Here is a 24,872-nt window from a genome sequence, read left to right on the forward strand (position 1 = left end):
ACAATTATCTGAAACGTGTTATTCGAGGCAGCAAATCCTACCTCACTGGCTTTCTCAAGCACATTGTTTAACTAAATGAATGGACTCTGAGCAAATGGCTTTGAAGCAGTTTGAGTAACACCTAGATGAGCAGCTCCGAACGGCAGAGTATCTTTATGCCACGTAAAGAGCACTGCGTGACTTGCTGAGTTCCTCCAGAATCTTGGTGTAAATTGCAGCAGTTTTTTTTGATGCAAGTTGCCCTGCCGAACGGCAAGACTTGTTAAGAAAAACATGCTGAAACTTGACACATTCATCCTACTCTGGCTTGCAGCCTCGCCCGGTGTCCAATCTTGTGCAACACTTCTCTCTCTCGGGGCATGTTTCCTGTTCCTTTGACATGAAATCTTTCTCCTTCCTACTCTGCCCATTAATCCAACCGATGAATCCAGACTGACTGGTGGTTCCCTCCATGGCCCAGGCAGTCATGTTTTAAATGACAGAACCTCACTTTCTCCTATTTTCTTGCACTATTTGTTTATTTTGAAATATAATTTATAGCAATATTTGCATTGTAAAACAACATATTTTGTGATGGGATCATAAAAAAATCTTGATTTGGAAGTAAACGCCACCCTTAGCTGTTCAGTTTGATCATCATGGATTTGAGATTGTGCTTGAAGGCTTTAATCTGTGTATTTTAAAAAGCACATTGTTTTCCAATTGACTATATTTAGCCAGATCATTTGCAATCCTTCCTCTTCTCCCATTGAAGATGTAAAATTGCCAGCACCCCACTTCCAGCCAACTGTTACTGGAAAACGGTCTTCAGACATGATTTCCCTTTTCTTCCCCACCACTACCTGAGTACACCCGATCAAGGCCCTGATTCTTCTGAAGAAGTTGAACTAAATATTTCCTCTATTTAAAATTCCTGCCTTGGTACAGAAGTGCAAAATATTCAGTATTTTCACCTGGGGCAAAAGTCGTATAGCAGGGCAACAGGCCCTTCAGCTCATCTTGCCTGCGCTGACCAAACTGTCCCACCCACAGCCTGCATTTGGCCCATATATCCCTCCAAACCCATCCTATATACAGTAAAGCCTCATTAGAAAGCAGTAGTTGGGGGTCCAAGATTTCATACAGCGTTATGGCCGAGTCGCGGAACAGATGCATATATGTCAGGGTGCCCACGGATAATAAACCCAAATATTACCAGTTTTTGAAGGATCCGCTCTCTAGAACTAACAATTTCAATGAAAGAAAAGCAAGTGCATTCTTTTAATATTGGGATTCTGAATTTTAATCAACTTTTTTGCAAAGTTTGGGGTCCACAGACACCCGCGCTATAAGCGATTTCTGCGGATTAACGAATCGCGTTCCGACGAAGTTTCACTGTAATTTCTTGAGCTTGGCGCTAGTACCTGCCCCAACTTCCTCTAACATTCATTTGCCGAATCTTCACAGTTCCTTTTTCTCCTGGATTTTATTGTTGGTCCTCTTATTTCTGTAATAATCTGAAGTTTTGCTCCCATCTTCATCCCGAGCCTTGTACTTGTGGACCTCAATATGGACTCCAACCCCTTCTTGTACATTGGGCCTTGCACAAAGCTCGCTGTTCAACAGAAGGCCATGGAAATCTCATGGACTTCATTAAAAAAGCAGGAATTTGTTTGGTTTAAAGACTCTAATTGGCCATTCTCAGCTAAGTAAAAAAACTTGTTTTCACCTCGTGTAACAGTTTTTTTTAAGACAAAGTCTGTTGGAGAGAAATGTGGAATTAACCAAGACTTGTCTGCTTCACGAGGAAGGAGGTCCATGAATATTGAGCAGAGTCCGAAGTGGGCCAGAACCAAAAAAATAAGGTTGAGAATGGCTGGTTTTAATGATGAACTCAATATCTATCCTGGGTCAAAAGCTTGGCTGGCTGTTTGCCTTGCCAATGGTCGAGGTGAGTTAGACGGGCCGAATCGCTGACCCAGTCGTCCGACACAAGATGGTACGGGGGCTTCCCTTCCGAGGAGAAACCCGCGGTTGGCAGTAACGTGCTGCTCGAGGGGACCGCCCACATCCTGAGGGGCACGCTGGCCTTGGGGAGTGACGTTAGTGCGTCGCAATGTCACCAGCTGTCCAGCGGCGTGCCCCAAGAAACGGCGCCGTCCCCCTTCCCTTCCGAGAATACTGCGATTGGCGACAAGCGCTTCCTGGGGGACGGCCTCGCTTCCTGGTTGTGCGCCGCTGGATAGATAGTGACACTGCAACGCACTGACATCACTTCCCTTTGAGCAGCGTATGTCACCATCTGCGTGCTTCTCCTCAGAAGGGAAGCGGGGCCTCGCGCCATCTTGTCTCGGACGACTGGGGTGACGATTTGGCCCATCTAACTTGCAGGTGGCACATTTTTCTTTTACTTCATTGTTTGCCAGCACAGAAATGGGCTCTTTGGCCCAAAATTTCAGTGGCCATGTTGTCTCCCTCAGGTAGTCCTAATTTGCTGTATTTGGCCTCATATCCTTTTCAGCTGTTCCAATCCATGCATCTGTCGAAATATTGCAGCCTGCTTCATATAATCCCCCCACCCTCTGAAACTCTTTGTCCTGAATTTTGCACACCTCAACATCCTTCCTCCACAGTGAAAAGTCTGTCTTCCTTTGACATGAGCCAACCAGTCCTCGTAATATTTCTTGTGAACCTTTCCAGCTTTCTTTATTGCTAGGTACACAAGAATAATCATGTGGTTTTGTCAACGCCTTGTTGTAAGATGATTCATGGATTCAATGCCTTGACTTAAGGCAGTGGTATTGGTGCTCCTTTTGCCACAGTCTCCCACGTGTGATGTACCTATACCCAAATTCCTGTCGAGACAATCTCCAAAGCCTTAACATACACTATGTCCTGTCTTGGTTTAACCTGAAGTGCAACACCTCGCACGTTGAATACTACAGCACTCAAACAGGCCCCAAAATTTCAGTGGCCATGTTTTCTCCCTCAGGTAGTCCTAATTTGCTGTATTTGGCCTCGTATCCTTTTCAGCTGTTCCAATCCATGCATCTGTTGAAATATTGCAACCTGCTTCATATAATCCCCCCACCCTCTGAAACTCTGTCCTGAATTTTGCACACCTATTATTCTGCCTCGCCCCATTGACCTGGACCACACCCCTCCAATCCATGTGCCTTCCCAAATGCTTCTCATGCTGAAACCGAGCCCACATTCACCTCGGCAGCTCACAAGAACATAAGAAATAGGAGTAGGCCATCGAATGTGGCTGATCTGATCATTGTCTCAACTCCACCATCCTGCCTTTTTCCTATAATCCCTTTATTCCTCTCCCCGTTCTCTGCATGAAGTACAATTCTGTTGTTCCTTTGCCCATTTTTCCAGTCGATCTAGATCCTATTTGATACCTGATCATTTTCATTGCCTCCTAACTATTAGTGTTGGCTATTAACCTGCTAATTCCATTGTCATCCAACTCATTAACACGAATGTAAACATGGATAAAAGTACTCGGACAATTTCTTTGATTAAATATGCTTGTGGTATAACATGAGGTTAAAACGAGCTTTGCCCAGCAATGCAGAATGAGTGGCTGGGAACTGGTATTGTGCTTTTTTTTAGGTTTTCCCAGATTTCCATTTGGAGAGTATTACCTTCCCTCACTCCTGTCGAAGCTGAATTTGTAACTCGGTTTCTGATTAGCATTGGTCAATTCGCCGGTTTAAAGACAACTTGTTTTGGTTATATTGAATTGTTTATTGGTCAATCCAGGAATCCTACATTAAGAATTTGTTCATATAAATTTATAAAATTCAGCACATTGCCCAAAGAGAAAATGCGGAGTAAAGATCTGACAATGGTTCTAATTAATGCTTTAGTAGAGGACAAGTTGTGGAATCCAGTATTTAATACTGTAATAGAATGAGAAGCCTTTCTCTGACCTCGACTTTACATCAAATGCAGCCTTTAATATGGACCAGCCATATCTGTGCAATAAGGCACTAAAAGGTAATTATTTAATCTATACAGTCCTGAGCAGACTGGTCACCTCTACAGTACCCTGGCCGAAAGTTTGATAGTTTTAAATAACTTTCATTCCTTTGGGTAGTAAGAGCAGCGAACATTCTTCATACATCAGTCAGCAGCAAAGTTCAGTGTTTGTCCCAATTCAGGCGGAAGTCTTGTACTTCGTCGCTAACGTTCCTGAAGATCTAGCAGATAACTAAAAAAGTCAAGCTTTAATTGATGAGAAACAAAGCAAAAATGAGAATCCCTTACATGGGTATTTTTATGGTCCAGCATCCCTCTAAACTACCAGCTCTACACCTCTGTGGGGGGGAGGGGGAAGAGTATAAATACAATAAATTACAGCTCCTTCAGTTCTACTGTGTCCTCCAGACTACAGCTACGTGCAGATTTGTACATTTACAAACATATACAGAATGTCCTTGTTACTGCAGGGCCGTTGTTGGCTGTTCCTCCATTTGGTTTGTCCATGTACTCTTGTCGACGAGGCTGGCTTTATATCTTGGCCACGTAGTTGTTGGGGAACAATCCTTGTTTCCCTCGCAGCCTGCCGATCCACCAACCTGAGGGATCTGCAAGCAACAGAGAACAAGCAGTGAGGCAGACCATTTGGACATGTTTGACAGCACCTTGCAATGAGGCAGGCTTGCATTAATGAGTTCACCAATTCTCTCAGGCTTCACTGGGGATCAATCTGACTCCAGTGTGGGATGTCCATTGACTTGTTATTTGTTGCGTGCAGTTGACTCTGCAGAACTGCTTTCCTAGTACTATTGTGTATAGGATGATGTAAAAATTGACCATACGGTGAAGGTATCTGAATGATGGAGATGAACTGGCAGTAGGCCACGGAAGGACAGATGAAATTTAACCTGGGCAAGGTGTGAGGTGTAAATGGTAGATCTCTCTGGAGTGTGGTAGAACAAAGATCTTGGGGTACATGTACATTGTTCCCTTAAATTGCAGAAGGATCAATTTTGTAATTTAAGAGGAGGTTGGATGAGTACATAGATGTGAGGGGATTGGAGGGTTATGGGCAAGTGTGACTAGTGGAGTTTCACTTAAATCGGTGCGGACTAGAGGGACCGAGATGGCCTATTTCGGTACTGTAATTGTTATATGGTTAAATTGGCCACACGGGTAGACAGGGCAGTGAAGGAAGTTTCGTGGTGGTGTCATAGAGGGACACTAGCTGTAGTCCTTTTCCTGAGGGGAGGGGAAAGGGTGGTAGGGACATGAATCGAGCTGTCGGAGGAAGTGCGGAGGTAGGTAGAATTGTGTTTGAAAGCTATTTTTCAATTCTGTGGATAGGAAATGTTGGAGGAAATACGGGGCAAACACGAGCAAATGGATTGAGCTTGGTACATAACTTGTTAGACAAGGGCCTATTTCATTCTGAGCTGTAAAATTGTCTGCAGTGAAGCAAAGACTTCTGTGGCCAACAGGTGTATACCGTATGATCCCACAAACTTTCTACTAATTAAATAACCAGTTACAATTTATGTCATTAGGGAAGTAATAACAGAGGGACTACCCTGCTCTTGTACGCCGTGGAAAGCTCTAGTGTTACGCAGGAGATTGGCCACTGTTTAATGTAGCATCAAAGACTATTCAGTCCTCCCAAGTAGGGCATCAGAGGTTGTGGGATCAAGGTTGAAAAGATAAAAAGCAAGGCCCAATTTCCACTGTTACCTGTCACATCCCCTAAAGCAAGCAAGGTGAGTTGTGAGAAGCATGCCTCTTGCAGACTTTCCTGGGGTCCTGGCCAGGACGTGCCTTTCAGTTAATGGTATTAAAATGTTCATGATGCACATTGCTCTGCTATTTGTGAGGTCCTGCTATCTTCGTGCTAGTACCTGCTGTTCCTTGTATTACAACTGTAAAGTTGCTGATCACTTTGGAAGCTGTTACTTGAATGCAAGATTTTAATTCGCCCACACTGTTGAAGGATAGTTTGGCTCTAGTCCCCTTAGAGAACAGCCCATGGTTTAAACAGGCCTCGTGCCTATGATAGAAGCTTTATAGCACAAAAACAGGCCCTTCTAGTCTGTGATGAACTTTTTCCACCTAATCCCATTGACCTGAACTCACTCCATGTACCTGTCCAAAAACTTAAATAAAATTGTGCCCACATTCACTTCAGCCAGCAACTTGTTCCAAATTCCCACCAGTCACTGCGTGAAGAAGCTCCCCTTAAACTTTTCCCCTTTTATCCTTAACCCATGTCCTCTGGTTTGTATCTCATCTATCTTCCATGGAAAAAACCTACCTACATTTACTCTGTCTATCCCCCTTGTTACGTACTAAATTAGCAGCAATGGTAATACATCATAGACAAATGGTATTTTAAAAAAAATTATTAATAACACAACACTCTAAACTTAACTCTTAACTTACACACTTGCAGAGTGTGTGTGTGTGTGTGTGTGTGTATGTATGTATAAACCAAAGCTTGATTCTGAAGAGATGATTTTAAAGTTCAGTCTCAAAGCTTTTGTGTTGAAAAGTAATTACAGAGTAAGTGTGTGGCATCAGATTTCTTTAAATTGTTGCTCAAAAGCAATTGTAAAGTATTTTGAAACATCAAGTCGTCAGACGTCTTTAAAACTCAAATTTCTTATAGAGTTGTGTTCAGAGCAATGTTTCTTCATACGTATATTTCTCCCTCTTGCATGGAGATTTTGGAACATAGGAAGTAGGAACAGGAGTAGGCCAAAAATGGCCCATCGAGCCTGCTCCGCCTTTCAATACGATCATGGCTGATCTAATTTATGACCTAACTTCATCTACCTGCCTTCTCCCCATATCCCCTAATTCCTCTATCATGTAAAAATGTATCTAACCGAATTTTAAATATGTTTAATAAAGCAGCCTCAACCACTTCCCTGGATAGATAATTCCAAACATTCATTACTCTCTGGGAAAAACTATTTTTCCTCATCTCTGTCCTAAATCTACTCCCTCGAATCTTGAGACTGTGTCCTCTCGTTTTAGTTTCCCCAGCCAGCTCAAAAAACCTTCCTACATCTATCCTATCTATACACTTCATAATCCTATATGTTTCTATAAGATCTCCTCTCATTCTTCTGAACTCGAGCAAATACAATCCTGGATGATTTAATCTTTCATCATAAGTCAACCCCTTCATCCCAGGGATCAACCTAGTAAACCTCCTCTGGACCGTCCCCAAAGCCAGTATATCCTTCCTCAAATATGGAGACCAGAACTGGACACAGTACTCCAGGTGTGGTCTCACCAGTACCTTATACAGTTGCAACATTACCTCCCTACTCCTGAATTCAATTCCTCTAGCGATAAAGGCCAACATTCCATTTGCCTTCTTAATAACCTGCTGCACCTGCAACCTAACTTTTTGCGATTCATGCACAAGCACTCCCAAGTCCCTCTCCTCTGCATGTTGTAGTTTTTCACCATTTAAATAATATTCAGCTCTTTTATTTGTTCCACACAGAGACAGTGAAGTGGCTATTTTCTTCAGTTATGATTTCACAAACCCAAAGAAGGGTTAAATGAAGTGCCGACATAGAAAAAGGGTCTTCCTCCTTCAAAAGCCACTTATTCTGTGTTCTCTTTTGACCAGGAATAACACATAATAGTACCTTTTATGGCTAATGTATGTCAATCCTGTGTCACACACAGGATGGCCAGGCATCTTCTGGTTTCAAAATGTCCCTATTTTCAGTAATATCTTCTCTCAAAAAATCTTTAATCATGTGATATGACCTCACCACTGATTCTGTTTCATTTCTCCAAAAGCATGAATCATGGCAGATGTCCCTTTTGAAGTTACTAAAAGCACCTCTTCCAGAAGTTTGAGTGGATGAGATTCAGATCTGTCTGCAAATGGCTTTCTTGCATACATGGCTGTTTCGCCAGCAAACATCTATTGCTTTATGTTGTCAATGGAGAACAGTCAACTGTTAGCTTAAAAAGACTACTAATTCAAAACTGCAAACAGGTTTCCAGCAGAACAGTAGCTGAACAGATATTTCGACTTTCAAAATGGTTTCTTTGCATAAAGATCTGTGGTGTCTGTAAATGTGCCCTGTCCACCCAAAAATATTTACTAAATATATATATATTTTATAACTAAAGAGGAATACAATTCCATCACAACCTCAATTTTTAAATACCTCGAACAAAGTTCTTTCGCAGTCTTGGAGGAGAATCAGTGCTAAATACAGGAAGATATTTCCACAGCAGGTGCTAAAGGTTAAGATGAAAGGAAGCACTTCATTCGATCAAATGCAGAGCCCGAACTCTGCTAAACAGTGCAAAGTACAAAGGTGAGGACTTGCTGTGTAGCTTTACTGGAACTTTAAATAATGTTCATTTTTAGAGCTGGCTGAAGTGGTGAAGTCTGCAGATAACAGTAATATGAAAAGAGGAGATGGAGCATGTTATAGGGCCAGCAACAGTAGCTGAACCTCACAGAGCGTGTGAGGAGGGTGGAAGGTTTCAAGACTTACCTTCTTTTATGATATCTATCACATTGTCGGCATTAAAACTTAGTTCATCTGTATCCTGAGCGTCGTATGCATAGAGTGCTTTACACTGCGGAACCTGAGGTTTGGGCTTGGGTTGCGGCTTTGGTCGACCACCTGCGGGGGGCGGCCGACTTGTCATCTGCCTGTGCGCCCTAAAGAAAACAAAGGGCAGAAATAGTGGAACAGTTGCTCTCCATGTTGAGCCTGAGTTTCTTCTAACAAGTGGAAGACCAGAAAAGGGGAAAATCTACAGATCAAGAGTGTCAACGCTCTGTCCCTCCATGCCTCAAAGGTCCAATGTTATATCAAACTGAAATGATCCATCAGTTTGGCACAGGAAGAGACAACCATGGTAGAAATGCCCTGAATTTAGAGTGAGGCATGACCTAAAATAAACGGCAATGAATGGTTTGATTTTGGCAGTGTTATTCACGAGGGTCACGTGCGCAAGTAGGATTAAGGAAGACCCCAAGGTGTACTATCCTTACATGAAGCACAGAAAGATGACGAGAGAGGGTAGGGCTGTTTAAGGATAAAGAAGACAGAGGAAGTCCAAATGAACGTTGTGCATCAGTGCTCACCAGAGAGAGGGCCCTTGGTCAATCTGCTTGTGTGCTGAGGTCGAGAAAGAGGAGGCCGGTGAATCTTATAAACATTTGGATTGACAAGTCCCTGGGAATGGGCAAGATATACCCCAGTTTACATCAAGAAGGGGGGGAGATGATGGCTGGGTGTCCTTCCTGTCAAGAGGATTGGAGAATGGCAAATCCAGTCCCATTGTTTAAAAAAGGTGATGGGGGATCCTGGAAAGAACAGTGGTGGGCAAACTATTAGAGAGGATTCCTTGTGACATGCATTATGGGCATTTAGAGAAGCACAATCTTCTCCGGGATAGTCAGCATGGCTTTGTGAGGGCCAGGTCATAATTTATGAGCCTAATTTAAGCGCTGCTTAACGTTCGTTCAAACAACCAACCCATAAGTTACCGTGAGCAAGACTGTAGCAATTTAGAAAAAGCATTGCTAGCTCCCTCCCAACAGCCCTTTATCAATACCCACACTGATTCCACTGTCCTGCTCCCTCCCCACAGCCCCGTATCAGTCCTCTCACCGATTCCACCGTCCTGCTCCCTCCCCACAGCCCCATATCAGTGCCCGCACTGATTCCACTGTCCTGCTCCCTCCCTACAGCCCCATATCAGTCTCCACACTGATTCCACTGTCCTGCTCTCTCTCCAACAGCCCCATATCAGTGCCCACATTGATTCCACTGTCCTGCTCCCTCCCCACAGCCCCGTATCAGTGCCCGCACTGATTCCACTGTCCTGCTCCCTCCCTACAGCCCCATATCAGTCTCCACACTGATTCCACTGTCCTGCTCTCTCTCCAACAGCCCCATATCAGTGCCCACATTGATTCCACTGTCCTGCTCCCTCCCCACAGCCCCGTATCAGTCCTCACACTGATTCCACTGTCCTGCTCCCTCCCCACGGCCCCGAATCAGCCTCCACACTGATTCCACTGCCCTGCTCTCTCCCCACAGCTCTGTGTTGGTCCCCACACTGATCCAAACATACAAATAAAAAGTTTACAGGTACACTACAGCATTCCATATAACTTTGCCAAGTATATAATATGGTGTTTGCACCACGTCCATATCACATAGTTCCCAATTTCACAGAATGCATCGTGGATGTAAGCAGCGCATACCTCTATATAGGCAGGATGTGCAGAGTTGGGCGGAGAAGTGACGATGGAGTTCAATCTGGATAAGTAAAGTGATGCATTTTGGAAGGTCAAACTTGAAGGTGGAATGCTGGGTTAATGGTAGGATTCTTTATAGTGTAGAAGAACAGAGGGACCTTGGATCCAAATCCATTCTTAAGGATGACGCACAGGTTGATAGGGTAGTTAAAAAGGCTTATGCTATGCTGGCCACTAGTCAGCGGATTGAGTCAAGAGCCGTGAGCTAATGAAAAGCTCTATACATTTCTGGTTAGACCACACTTGGAATATTGGTGCTTATTCTGATCACCTCATTACAGGAAGGATGTGGGAACTTTGGAGAGGGGGCAGAGGAGATTTACTAGGATGTTACCCAGATTGGAGGAAAGTGTCTTGAGGCAAAGGTTAACTGGAGTGAAGAAGGATGAGAAGGGTCCTACAAGACTGAGAAGCTTAAATAAGGTAGACAGAAGTGAATACCAGAGGACATCTGTTTGAGATGAAGGGAGGAAAGTTTAGGGGAGATATCAGAGGTAAGTGTCTGAAATGCATTGCCAAGGATGGTGGTGGAGGCTGGTACAACAGGGACATTTAACATACTCTTAGACAGGCTCATGGATGTAACAAAAATAGAAGGTTATGGGTGTGAGGTAGGGATGGGTTAGATCAATGGTTTTCAATTTTTTCTTTCCACTCAAATACCACTTTAAGTAATCCCTACATCGGTACTCTGTGATTAGTAAGGGATAGCTTACGGTGGGATGTGAGTGGGAAGGGAAGGTTGAAAATCACTGCTCTCGACCCAATTGTCATTGAAATATTTTGCCTGAGGAAAAATTGTCATTGCCCCATTTCCTTTGGTTGAAACTGTGCACATAATGAGTCAATTAGGTAATCAGTGGTTTTCAAACTTTTTCTTTGCACCCACTTCTCATCTTAAGCAATCCCTTACTAATCACAGAGCATAGGGAATCACTTAGAGGTATGAGAGTTTAGGGGGACAGTTTGAAAACTACTGCCAGGGTTGCTCTGTGATTAGTAAAAGGTGGTATGTGAGTGGAAAGAAAAAGATTGAAAACTGCTGGGTTAGATTGTCGAGTAGGTTTATATGGGTAAGTACAACAGTGTGGGCCAAAGGGCCTGTACTGTAACATTCTATGTTCAAACCTAATTCTAAATATTAATTTAAAACAAATCAGTGGAATTTAATCCTAGAGCACAACACCCAAACCACCACCAACAGTATCGTTCTCGACTCACTTTCCTTCACTTGGACGTGTCATTCCCGTACGATTACTATAAAAAGGAAGAGATTTTAATATACACATGCACACACCTGTAATTGCTGTAGGTTAATACAGCAAATCAGATGAAACAAGAATTCCTTCTGTTAACGAATCACTCATTGCTTCTACTAATTGGATTAATTTAACACAATTAAATTTAATTAATGAAGGTAACTACAATATCCAGAGTAGCCATTCCCCCACCCTTTTTTAGCCAAGGCCCCCTGAGGACTGCTCAAAGTTTATGGGCCTCCCTTTCCGGTGAAGCCGTGCAGTTTTGGTTTCTTCTGTACTTCTACTAACTGCATAAACAATATTTTAAGATTTCAGTCCCAGCCCCTGTGGACCTCTCCCACAGTTAAATCCACAGTGGCCCCGCATATGGCTCCCATTGAGAATGGTTGACGTCAAGCCACTTTCAAACATCTGTCCGAGTGGAGCTCTCAGCCATGGCAGCAGGGGGCACATTTCTCCCATTCATGGCCATTGCACTCTACATTTATGGAAAACCTTGAGGAAGGTGTTTGGCTAAGTGTTGGTTATTTAGATCACTGGTCTGCACCGGCCCTTCAGAACTTGCCGGCATTCATATGGAATTGAAGAGTTAACTGCTACACCAGCCATGCTGGCCGATCAGGCCTGGTTATCTGAACGGCCACAGTGAAATTGTACACTGATGCTCAATTCCTTCAAAAGAAGGCTGTCAGGCGGGGCCAGTGGTCTGATCACTTTTTATTATATGTCACGTTCCAACGATCTCAGCTCTCATCTGCACGCGTCGCAGTTTTGAGAGCACAAGGTCTCCTGCACCAGCAGGCAGGGCAGGGTACATTTAATTGAGAAGGACAGGACCACCCTGAACTGCTGGCAAAGGGCAGGATCAACTCAGCCTGCCGTCGTTAGCAAGGAACCTTCAGGAATATTCAGCACTTGGTGGCGCGAGGGTTTCCGGATCTTCCTCCCACACAGGAAGAGGTGGCGAGCAGGAATCAGTAACCCCTGGAGCTGCTCTTACCCTGCAGCACCTTGTTCGGGCACTTTTAAGAAATCCAGATTGCTTTGGATCTGGGCGACCTTGTCTGAGAGGTGGCTTCCTGGTCTTGGTAAAGCAGGTCGTCCTGTGGAAGTGCTCTGCTGGACCGGTCGCTGGCTGGGACGGCTGTTCACAGGGGGGTATCGCGGATTGTTCTGCAGAACATTCAAGACTCCATTCTGGTGTAAACCTTGAACAAAAGAAAATGAAAGGATTCAGTTATTCATTTTTTAAAAAATTTTGAGTGTTCAATGTGATTATCACTGGCATAACTTCATTGTCTTTCTTGAGTCAGGTTAGTGTTAAAGAGTGGAACCAGCCAGGAGTTCAGCAACAGTAACGTCACGTCAGCCCCCTTCTGTCTCTGTGTCCCCCTGGCTCTGCAGTTGCTGAGCAACTGTTCTCATCAGACATTAGTGTAGAGGTTAGCACAACGCTATTAAAGAGCCAGCGACCCAGGTTCGAATCCGACGCTGTCTGTAAAGAGATTGTCCCTGTGTCTGCGTGGGTTTCCCTCCACCCTTGTAGATGTTGTATATGTGGACTTCAGCAACGATTTTCATAGGCTGCCCTGGAAGGTTAGATCACATGGGGTCCGAGATAAGAGAGCAGATTGGATAGAAAATTGGCTTCATGGTAGAAAACAGAGGGTGATGGAGGAAGGCTGTTTTTGGACTGGAGGCCACAGGGTTCGGTGCTGGGCCCCTTGTTGCTTGTCATCGACGTCAAGGAATTACATGAAAATGTACATGGGAATGATCAGCAAGTTTGCAAATGACACTAAAGTGTCTGGTATTGTAGAGAATGAAGATGGTCGCCGAAGATTGCAGCAGGATCTTAATCGGTTGGGCAGGTGGGTTGATGGAATGTAATGCAGAGAAATGTGAGGTGTTGCATTTTGGGAGGTCTAATGTGGGTAGGGCCTACACAGTGAATGGTAGGGATCTGGGGAGAACAGAGCAGAGGGATCCAGGAGTTATAGGTACATCCTACCTTGAAAGTGGCATAATGTAGATAGGGTGGTCAAAAAGGCTTTCAGTAGATTGGCCTTCTTCAGTGAGAGAATTAAGTTGGGAGATCATGTCACAGTGTACAAGATGTTGGTGAGAATACAGAAGATAATGCCAGGACTTGGTGGGGCAGGGTTGTAGGGGAAGGTTGAGAAGAGTGGGGTTTTATTCCTTGGAATGCAATGGGATGAGGGGCATTTTTTTTTTAAATGGTTAAAAGTTAAATTTTAAATGTAAATACAGGATGGTAACAGGCCCTTTCGGCCCACGATCCCATGCCACCCAATTGACCTGGTATGTTTCCGAAGGGTGGGAGGAAACCCATGCAGACATGGGAGAACATACAAACTCCTTACAGAGAGGGCTGGATTTGATCCCTGGTCACTGTGCTGTAACATTATTGAGACACTAACCATTCCACCCGTATGAATGCAAGTAAAAATAGAGGGTTATGGATGTGAGGGAGGGAAGGATTAGATTGCTGCAAAATAGGTTTGCATAGGTTGGCACAACATTTTGGGCTGAAGGGCCTGTACTGTAATGTTCTATGGACAGCAGTGATCTTATCCTTCTGAGACAGTTATGATAGCAGACACCTCACAGCACCAGTTGCATCACAACTGAATCCAATATTAAGAAACTTCAATAGATTACAAGCATATAAAACAGAGAAAGGAATAATGAGAACAAAACAGATATTATGAGGGCCCACACGTCCTCTCAAGATGGATCTGAATGTGACTACTTACAAACCTCAAGAAATTAATGAAGATTTTAAGGAATTTTATTGTAAGTTATATCAATTGGATATAACTTGAACAAAACAATACACTCTTGTTATTATCAACTAATTGGGTCCAACAATTTCATTACCAAAATATAGCGATGTGGAGATATTGATTCATAACAGACATAAAAAGAAATTTACTTCAGCTGTGCAGAAGGATGTGGACTGCTTAGGAGAGTGGGCTGAAAGGTAGCTGATGGAGTTTAATGTGGTGATAATGTGTGAGGTGCTTCATTTTTGGAAGAATAACCAAAATAGGACATATGCAATGAAGGGGAAGGTATTAAAGAATGGAGAGGAACAGAGAGAGCGGTTCATCATTCTTTGAAAGTGGATTTTCATGTAGGTAGGGTGGTGAAGAAGGCTTTTGGTATGCTGGCCTTTATAAATCATTGCATGGAATATAGGAGCTGGGAGGTGATGTCGAGACTGTTCAAGGCTTTGGTGAGGCCAAATTTGGAATATTGTGTGCAGTTCTGGTCTCCAAATTATAGGAAGGATATCAATAAGGTAGAGAGGGTGCAGAGAAGATTTACTAAAATGTTGCATGGATTGCAGTATCTAGAATACAAAGAAAGATCGAGTCGACTAGGTCTTTATTCATTGGAGCGAAGAAAGTGAGGGGGGGATTTGATAGAGGTATATAAAATTATGAGGGGAATAGATAGAGTAGATGTGAATAGGCTCTTCCCCTTGAGCGTAGGAGAGATTGGAACGAGGGGTCATAAGTTAAGGGTTAGGGAGCAAAACTTTAGAAGTAACATAAGAGGTAGCTTCTTCACTCAGAGAGTGGTGGCTGAGTGGAATGACCTTCCGGAAGAGGTGGTTGCAGCAGGGTCAATTTTGTCATTTAAGAGGAGGTTGGATGAGTACATGGATGTGAGGGGATTGGAAGGTTATGGGCAGGGAGCAGGTAGATGGAACTAGTGGAGTTCACTTAAATCGGTGCAGACTAGAAGGACCAATATGGCCTGTTTCCGTACTGTAATTGTTATATGGTGTACATTTTAATTGCACAAGGGAGCTCCTAAGCAGGGATCCATCAGTCCAGTCAGAGATGGGAGATGGATTTAAATATTAATATTGACGAACAAAATTGCTTGGAAGCCTGCCGAGATAGTCGGACAAATACAATAAATGTTAGATACAGAATAGTTCAATATCATTTTCTACGTAGACTATATCTTGGGCCACAGAAATTAAATAGATTGAAATCAGATCAATGTTTTAAATGTGGCCAGGAGATGGGTACTTTTTTTTTTACATTCTACCTGGTCCTGGCCTAAAGAGAGACCTTTTTGGAAATATTTGAGAGCTTTTTTTTTTTAAAGAACAGGTTACAGGAATTAAACTTCCACAAAATCCAATGTTATTTTTACAAGGTAATATTGCAGAGAGAATATCAAAATTGAAATTGACTATATATTAAAAATAATTTGTCAAGATTGCTTTAGTAGTAGCAAGAAAATGAATAGCAGTAACGTGGAAATCAGACTCTGATCTGGGTATGGAGTGATGAAAGTCAGAAGTGCATAGCTGCGTTCCCCTCGAGACCTGGAGACACCAGGCCTGGCCTTTCCTCCTTCCATTTGATGCCCTCAGTTTCCAAAGTCTGGACTGAAATCTAAGCGGTTCCATAGTTACCTGGGGGAGGGGGAGCAGCTCTCATTGGGTAAGCTGTCATTTGCGGTCTTGTAGTTTGTTTCACCCGCGTCAAGTCCCTCTTTGTGGGCCCTAGAATGAAAGGGGAAATAGATACTCCATAAGTGAACCTCAGTGCCATCACAGGCAGTCAACTCATGGAGAAAGGCACTGAATGAAGGTCAGTCCTTCGGACTGGAGTGTTATGTAAAGACACGTTAGAGGCAGAGTGAGTGCCACAACCAAAGAGATTTTCTTTTCACGAGTATCTTATTGAAAACAAGTCATCAAATGTGGCACAGTAACCAAGAGTAGTTCAGTTGGTTCTTGCTTATCAATGCTGATAGAAACATGCATATGTATTCACACACGCGCACACGCACACACATACATCTTTTACCCTCTTTAATTGGCATGGTCAAGCAGTGCATTTCACGTTGAAGCACTTTAGCATTAGTCAGATGGAGCCAGCTCTGTTCATCAGAAATTTTGGACAAAGGGTGATTCTGTCCTTATATTCCTGTTGTTCTGGAAAATAAAGAGGAACAGCTTCCCTCTCTGTCTAGCTCCTGGACGTGGTTCAGTCATTTTACGCGTACACTTCAGTGTCATATGGCAGAACCTTCTTGGTGTGGAGACTCTGGGAACAGGCGAGAGTGATTTCAGACCAATCATCCTTCAGCAAGACGTTATCAGGATCCCATTTGTTCACACATTTCTGGCTGGCGAAATCACATGAACGACTGCAATATTCATCCACATGAAGTTTGTACAATATTTTTTGTCCTTTGACTTTTAACCTGTATTGGTTTTCAAACTGCCCCCTAAACTCACATCCCACCTTAAGTTATCCCTATGCTATCGGTGCTCTGTGATTAGTAAGGGATTGCTTAAGGTGGTCTGTGAGTGGGAAGGGAAGGATGAGAATCACTGCTCTAGACCCAATTGTTACTGAAATATTTTGCTTGAGCAAAATTGTCATTGGCCCATTCCCTTGGAGCGATGAAACCGAGCACATAACGAGTCAATTAGGGACGATTAAAACAGTGGTTTTCAAACATTTTCTTTCCACCCACATATCACCTTAAGCAAACCTTTACTAATCAGAGCACCAAAGGCATAGGGATTACTTAAAGTGGAATGAGAGTTTAGGGGGGCAGTTTGAAAATCACGGATTTTAGGCATTGTAAGAGTAGATCTCAAGCAACCAGAAAATACCCTTATCCGGCATCTAGCAATCCCCATAAGAAGTGGATACATGGGGTTTTTACTGTTCTTGCTTTAATATATACAACAGTCAAGAACTCATGAGTAGAATAATGGCACAATGCGGTTATGTATAACTTACGCGAGTTCTTCGGAAGTCCCGGTCCAATGCTGACCTGAAGGGTTTTGCTGCTGGGTTTCAGAACAGCCACCTGTCCATTGCCTTGGATAAACTGCACTTGTCGAGAACTTCCAGCACTCCAGGGACCCCAGTTATCTTTTCTCACCTTCATTTCCAGCCTGAGTAACAACAACAACAGCCAAAATGAAACGGATAGAACAAAACGGGCACCTAATCACGGGGATCTCTCAGTATTGAGATCTATCCGACTGGGCAATTTTGTGGCAATTGTGGCCTTCAACAGGAACACGGCACACAGCCAGAATCCCAGTGCCAGCAACAAAAGGAGCTGCAAATTGACATGATCATATTTGACTATGAAGGACGAACGACAACAACTACGTTAACCCACCTTCTAATCAGATTGCACCACTGGCAGTCTTAGTCTCTAATCACCCTTCTACCTGCACGACTCATCTGCCTCCCCCGATCTGTCTTGCCTCTCTCTCTGCGTCTGGCATCTGTACATCATGTTTCTCCTCTACCTGGCTCACTACTCCCACACGGGGCCCTGTGTCACCCCTCCCACCCAGTCCTCTCATCTGCATTTCTCCAGTGACGATAAAGGGTTTCGGCTCAAAGCGTCGACCATTCCTGGTCTCCCCACGGCGGCGGCTTGACCCGCTGAGTCTCTCCAGCAGAGTGTCAGTGCAGTATCTGTTAGACATGCTGTCCAGGTGTGTTTGGCAGCCAGGTCGGCAGCATACTCACGTGTTACTGAACCGCAGAGGCAGCTTCCTTTGCATTCTCTCTTCATAGCGCTTTGACAAAAGGCTGAGGAATTCAGTTTTGAAGACAGACTCCAGCAGACTGTCATACTCCTGTTCATGTAGGATGAAGAAGTCATCCTGCATGGTGCTGCACATTAACAAGATGCACTGTTATTGCCAAACCTTGAGCTAACCATCATCAGTGTGTTGTGCAGCTGCGGGGGTGGGGGGGGGGGGGGCGGGGGTGAACAATGCAAGGAGAACTTCCCCCAACTCTCCCTCCCAAGATGCATGGTGCAGCTGACAGTGTCACAGGGACCACTAGAAATTCATGTGATCTAATGCACATCCCATTTAATTACAACAGGCTCTCTGGCCTCTAAAGAGACTGAGGGGAGACCTGGTAGAGGGTGTAAAAAAATGATGAGAGGCATTGAAAGGGTGGATAATCATAATCTTTTCCCCAGCATAAAAATGTCACAGTAGAGAACACCAGGTGAGAAGGAGGAATTTAAATGAGATGTGGACGCACAGTGTGGTGGGTTCCTGGAATGGGCTGCCAAGGGTGGTGGTTAGTACAGGTGCTCCCCTACATACAGAGGTCCGACATACGATTTTTCAATAGTGTGACTGTTGTTATTTACTTTCATGTAATACATTAAAGTAATCACAGGCACTGTTGATTTTTCCAAAAATCATTGATAATTTCTAAGGCGAATTCTTTGTAGCCTCCTTCGGGAATGTCTTATTTTACTTCAATCAGAAAGCTTGCAGGGGCTGATGCAATGCTGTTGGGAGAGACCTGGGCATTGGGACTAGTGTGGGGACTGATACAGTCCTGTCAGAGGAGAACTGGGAATTGGGACCAGTGTGGGGACTGATTCAGTGCTGTTGGGAGAGACCTGTGCATTGGGACCAGTGTGAGGGCTGATACAGCGCTGTCGGAGGAGAACTGGGCATTGGGACCAGTGTGGGGATTGATGCAGCGCTGTCGGGGGAGACCTGGGCATTGGGACCAGTGTGGGGACTGATACAGCGCTGTCGGAGAACTGGGCATTGGGACCAGTGTGGGGATTGATACAGTGCTGTCGGAGGAGAACTGGGCATTGGGACCAGTGTGGGGACTGATACAGCACTATCAGGGAAGAGCTGGGTATTGGGACCAATGTGGGGACTGATACAGCGCTGTTGGGGGAGAGCAGGGCAGTGGGATCAGTGTGGGGACTGATACAGCGCTGTCGGGGGAGAGTGGGGCAGTGGGATCATTGTGGGGACTGATACAGCGCATAAGGCATACCTATGATTTTTTTTCCCACTTACGATGGGTTTCCCAGAACCCAAGGAGTATGTGAGGCTTCTAGATTGGCTCCTGAATATGGTGAGAGAGGTTTAGTTTGACTTGGACAACATAGACACTTGGGCCGGAGGGCCTGTTCTTGCGCTGCACTGTTCTACAGTGTGTTGTAGAACACGGGATCTGAAATGCAAGGCCACTAGTGTTGGCTGGAGGTTGCTGTGATTCTGCCTCACCTCAGAGAGACAGTGAGGATCCGCTCCAACTCCATCTTCCGCTTCAGCACTTCCTTCACCTGGCCCTTCGCAGAACCCTCCTTTACTTTCTCTCGTCCAATAAGGTACAGGAACTTGGGAGTGAGGACCAAGTCTCGCTTTATGCTCTGAAAAGAGACCAACTTGCGTTAGTCCTGGGATCAGGAAAATGAGGCATCATTCTGAGGGAGAGCAGCTCTCAGGCTATTCTTGCCTCAATGAGACATTTCTCAACTTAGCAGTTCAGGCAAGAAGCATTTGTGTATCGAAGGGTCCTATTCAGGAAAAGAACTGATGGGCAGATTCTTTTCTCTGGGCTGTAGTTGAACTGGTGTTAACAGATGATACATTGCTTGAGTCTGGGTAGGGGAAGCTTATGCTTTGACATCGATAGATAGAGCAATGCACAGAAATGCTGGAGGAACTCGACAGGTCACACAACGCCCATGGAAAACGAGGAGAGGGCAGTCGACGTTTTGGGCCTGAGCCCTTCATCGGGGATGCCAAATACTGGAGCAGATGGCCGAATTAGAATGGGTGTGGGGGTGGAAGGGGATGGTGGAGGAGCACAGGCTAGCAGGTAATGGGTGGGAGGGGGAAGAGAAGGTGAGAGGGGGAAGGGGGCTTCGAGAGATGCTGTCTGATAGGAGAAAGGAAGAGAAACGTGGGGGAGGTGGAAGGTGCGGTGATGGGCAGGGGATCGATATGGAAAGGAGTCAGAGAGAGGAGGGAAAGTGAGGTGGGGGGAGGATTACTGGAAATTGGGGATCAATATTGATGCCATTTGATTGAAGACTGCCATCAAGGTGCTGTTCCTCCAATTTACTTGTAAATGGGGCCACAGCGCTCGGAAGCAGTCAGCATGTTTCTGCCTCGCCTTCCTCAATACAACTTTACTTAGTCAAAGTCAAACCATGTGAAAACAGACCCTTCAGCCCAACATGCCCATGTCGACCAGAATGTCCCACCTGCCTGCGTTTGGCCTATAATCCTTCTAAACCTGTCTTGTCTGATTTTTTAAAATATATCGCAATAGTACCTTCCTCAACCACTTCCTCTGGCAGACCATTCCGGCTTGACAACATTTTTCCTGCATCACGGTAACCAAAACTGAACACCCTACTCCAAATAGGAATTTACCAACATCTTATACAATGGCAACATGACCTCCCCACTTCTGTACAGGTGCTCCTTGACTTACGTTGGGGTTACAATCGGATAGATCCATCGTAAGTTGAAAAATTGTAAGTCGCGAAAGATACAATACCGCACCCACCGAACATCATAGCCAAACATAGCCAACCTTAAACATGCTCAGAACATTTCCTGTAGCCTACAGCTGGGAACATGTATCCAAAACAAAGCCTATTTTATAATTAAATGTTGAATCCCTTTTATTCCACACTTGAAAAAAAAACAAATTTTAACCACCATCATAATTTTGAAAAATCGTGTTGCTCCATCATAAGTAAAGGATCATCTGACTGATGAAGGCCAAAGTACAGAAAGCCTTCTTGATCACCCTACCTACCTGGGATGCCACTTCTCTCTCATACCTCCCATCCTCCCCAAGTCTCGTGGGACCTAACTATTGGTGTTGGGTTCAGATTGAGCGGGTTCCTGCACAAAGCCTCTGGACTGGGTGAGACGTGGGAAAACATTGAGGTGGGTTTGGATTGGGTCTGGTCACAATGGGCAAAGGGATCGCCATTCGCAACTCTTATCCTTGCTGGATTGGGAAAGATCTGTCCCCAGAAAAAAAACCTTTTATTATTAAATACAAGAAGGAAAAGACAGCGTTGATCTCCATCCCTCTGTCAGACAGAAGATACACAAACTCAAAAACACCAATCTCCATTTCTTTCCTGCTATAATCAGACTATTAAATGGAGTCTCATTGGTAAAATGATTCTTACACGGTTTTAAATCTATTTATCTCTTTACCCTTCACCTTTACACGAAATTCTGCACTTTTGTTTTAATTATTTATTTTTAAAAAACAATTTAGAGATACAGCATGGTAAGGCCCTTCTAGCCCACACTGCCCAAATAGACCCATTCATTCAGGTGCCTTGCCATTCGGGATGGGCGATCATGTCTCTCCATCTGTCACGATCTCTGACCCTCTGAATTGTAGTTGCCGCCTCCCCTGTTCTCCTTTGGTGAAGGCTCCATCTTTGAGCTGAGACCGTAGTCGATGTTGAGTTCACGATTATACAAGGGGGAAAAAATACTGAAGTTGTTTCCCACTGCCTTCCACAGTTAGTGCCCATAATGGATGGGTCACCCTGGCATTGATCAGCAGATTCATCTGCCTCGTGTTGTTAGTTTTACAACCATAAATTCCAATTTGTAGAATCTGCTTGTAGAAACATCCGTGACCCTAATTGGGAGGTTAAACACCTTGCGCAAGGGTGACCTGAAAGCTATCGGATGGAAGGAGCGCCTTACATCTCATTTTGCGGAGCAATTGCAGAGCATCAACACTGGTAAATACATCCATGTAATCAATTAACGTACAAACCCCGTACATCTTTAGAACGGAGCACCCAGAGGAAATCACGCGGTCATGGAGAGAACGCAGAAACTCATTACAGACAGAGCCAGATTTGAACCTGGGACACTGATGGGCCACCCTATTGTTAGACTACCTGCTGTACTTAAGTATGGATTGACTTGCTTGGATAGCACATAAAACAAAGTGTTTCACTGTATCTCCCACACTCATGGCAATAAACAGACCAATTCAATTAAATCCTGCTCAGTATTTTCCCAGGAATAAAACAGAGTTAAAGAAACTATGAATGACGGGCATGTCAACTGCGGCCTAGGGAGACCGTCTATGTTTCTCTGTTAGGTTCATGGACCAGTGCAGCATAATCTAGCTCCATGTTCTCACTGGTAAAACATGAAAGTCTGCAGGCACTGCAGTTGAAGTAAAAACACAACTCAAGTGTAGTGATATGTTTTCTCCTTGTACATTATTCCCTCCCTGTGTGCTGTTGTATGTACAAGGCTGGCCCGTCTACTAGTGACTCATCTCCTAAGTCTCTGCCCCTTATGACCTGGCCATAAAGGTCGACTTTCCTCCCCCCCCTTCCGGCATTCCTGTACCTGGATCCAGGCCAGCCAAAGTTTATTAAAGCCCAGCTCTCAACTTCGTGGTTATTGGCAGAGCCTATCACTCAGTAGGTTAAACAGTGTCCTTTATAGAGTAAAGAAACTGAACCAACATTTCCCAGACCGGGCCCTTGAAAGGTTGGTTTATCTTTATTCTATAAAGGACAGGCTGAGTTTGTCCAGCATTGGGTTTTTACAATGTTCCACTAAATTACTTATTCTGATTAAAGGTCCTCGTGGATAATGCCTTAAAAGGAGACAAGGGCTTGCCCAGATGGACAGATCACTGGTCTTGGTTCTGTACATTAGACACTGTAAACAGGGAGGCTCTCTGGATCGTCCTGAGATGTTATGGATGCCCAAGGATATATGTAAAAATGATTCCGCTGCTCCATGATGAAATGATAGGTCTGCAGTGGTGACACATCGGCTGCATCTGCCATTTCTAACGGGGTGAAGCAGGGCTATGCACGAGCCCCAGTCTTATTCAATCCATTCTTCACTTGCATGTTGTCACTTGCTGTCCAAGGTCTGGAGGAGGGGGTGTACATCAGGCACCGACTGGACCTTTGTTGCTCGAATGTACAAAGTGCCTCAACAAACCTTTTTGCTGATAACAGTGCGCTCTTGGTGCTGAACAAATTCTCAGACGCTGCTATGCTCTTTGGCCTGACCATCAACTTGAACAAGACTGAAATACCCCATCAGTCCGTGCCAAACACTAACATCATAGAACCAAAAAAAATCACTGTTGTTGACACCCAGCTGACAAATGGAAACAGCTTCAAATACTTGGGGAGCATCATCTCGACTGATGGGTCTCTGCATAAAGAAATTGACTCTAGGATCAGCAAGGCCAGCCAGGCTCTGGGGAGGCTGCGCACCAGAGTGCTCAATCAACACAACGTCCGCATCTCCACAAAGCTGAAAGTCTACAGAGCAGTGGCGCCCAGCCAAGAGAACTGGAAGCTGTGGCTGATGACAGAACCCGATGACGAGCCCTGTGCTATGAAGCCTACACCAGTTTTGAAGACGGGAGTTCCCAAAGGCTGATGGAAAACCATGAACGGCGTCACAAAGCAGCAGCCGCCGTTACTACAGAAACGGACTTCCAGTGCCCTCATTGGGCTAGACTCTGCGTTTCCAGACTGGAACAAGAAAGTCACTTTTGTGCACAACAACGTGTCTTCTTCGAACCGAAGGACAACCAATACTAAATGACCTGTTCAGATTAAAGGTCCTTGAGCTTAATACTTTTAAAAGGAGATACAGGCTTGCCCAGATTGTTCCGTACTCCGTCCATGCTTTAATTGGCCTTGGTCCCCTCGATTGAGGAATATTACCCTCTCCTGATAGCGCAGCGACGCCTGTTAGGATCCCACTTACTGACAGGCAAGGTACGGATCCATATTCAATCTGATGCTTAAAGATTATCGAGGGCCCCGACCATCCATCACACCAGGAATTCTGACCCACCACCATCTTGAAGGAGGTACAGGAGCATCAAAATCAGGAATACCAGGCTGGGGAATAGCCTTTTCCCGCAGGCTGTGAGATGGATGAGCAGTATTTTGGGTCTCTTATAAATTGTTCTGAAACATTGAACATTGTGCTTTTATGTATGTGATTATATGTTGTATGAGAAATGTGTCCTGTGGACAAGAGAAAAGTTGTTTCATCAGGTGTTATCTGTATATTTGGATGCTCTAATGACTTTGAACTTGCTTTGGTGACAGAGATGGATGGAACTCATTTCATGGCTTTCATGAGAAAGTCATTGGGGAAAGACACCAGCAGCTGTACTGAGGCAAGATGCTCGTGGCAGCAGGGATAACGTGGAACGGTGGGTGGAGATCAGAAAGCAAATTCAACTATTTATATTCCAGGATCAAAAATTTATGTGCATTCTTTGAAGTGTCTATCAGTACCTTTAAACATCCAAAAATTATTAGTTTTTGTTATTTTCAATGAAATATTTTACGAGCCACATAAAAGTACGTGTGGTGGGTAGAGATGGGGCCTCTCTGGATATTGTCCAACCATTCTCTGGAGCCTCAGACACCATGGCGGGGGGAGGGGGGGTGGGAGATCTGATAGAAGTTTACAAATTCTC

The 24,872-nt window shown here is 44.5% G+C and overlaps 1 protein-coding gene across 5 annotated transcripts in view; it reads right to left on the minus strand.

Annotated features, from left to right (window-relative positions):
- Nucleotides 1-3,711: 3,711 nt before the first annotated feature.
- Nucleotides 3,712-24,872, minus strand: part of myo1ea (myosin IEa) — a 162,862-nt gene continuing 141,701 nt past the window's right edge. For 3 of the 5 annotated variants that reach the window (XM_069911259.1, XM_069911257.1, XM_069911260.1), the window contains 8 exons: nt 19,622-19,767; nt 18,093-18,239; nt 17,343-17,500; nt 15,998-16,087; nt 12,539-12,746; nt 11,498-11,533; nt 8,496-8,665; nt 3,712-4,577 (listed from right to left, as the gene is read on the minus strand). In XM_069911259.1, coding sequence (XP_069767360.1) covers nt 4,501-4,577; nt 8,496-8,665; nt 11,498-11,533; nt 12,539-12,746; nt 15,998-16,087; nt 17,343-17,500; nt 18,093-18,239; nt 19,622-19,767 — 1,032 coding nt within the window. In that variant the 3' untranslated portion in view covers nt 3,712-4,500. Of the gene's footprint in view, nt 4,578-8,159; nt 8,387-8,495; nt 8,666-11,497; nt 11,534-12,538; nt 12,747-15,997; nt 16,088-17,342; nt 17,501-18,092; nt 18,240-19,621; nt 19,768-24,872 lie in introns of all 5 variants that reach the window. The other 2 variants (XR_011348776.1, XM_069911258.1) reach the window with 2 other exon arrangements.

The sequence above is a fragment of the Narcine bancroftii genome, chromosome 14 (genome assembly GCF_036971445.1).
Source record: "Narcine bancroftii isolate sNarBan1 chromosome 14, sNarBan1.hap1, whole genome shotgun sequence".
Classification (NCBI taxonomy): Eukaryota; Metazoa; Chordata; class Chondrichthyes; order Torpediniformes; family Narcinidae; genus Narcine; species Narcine bancroftii.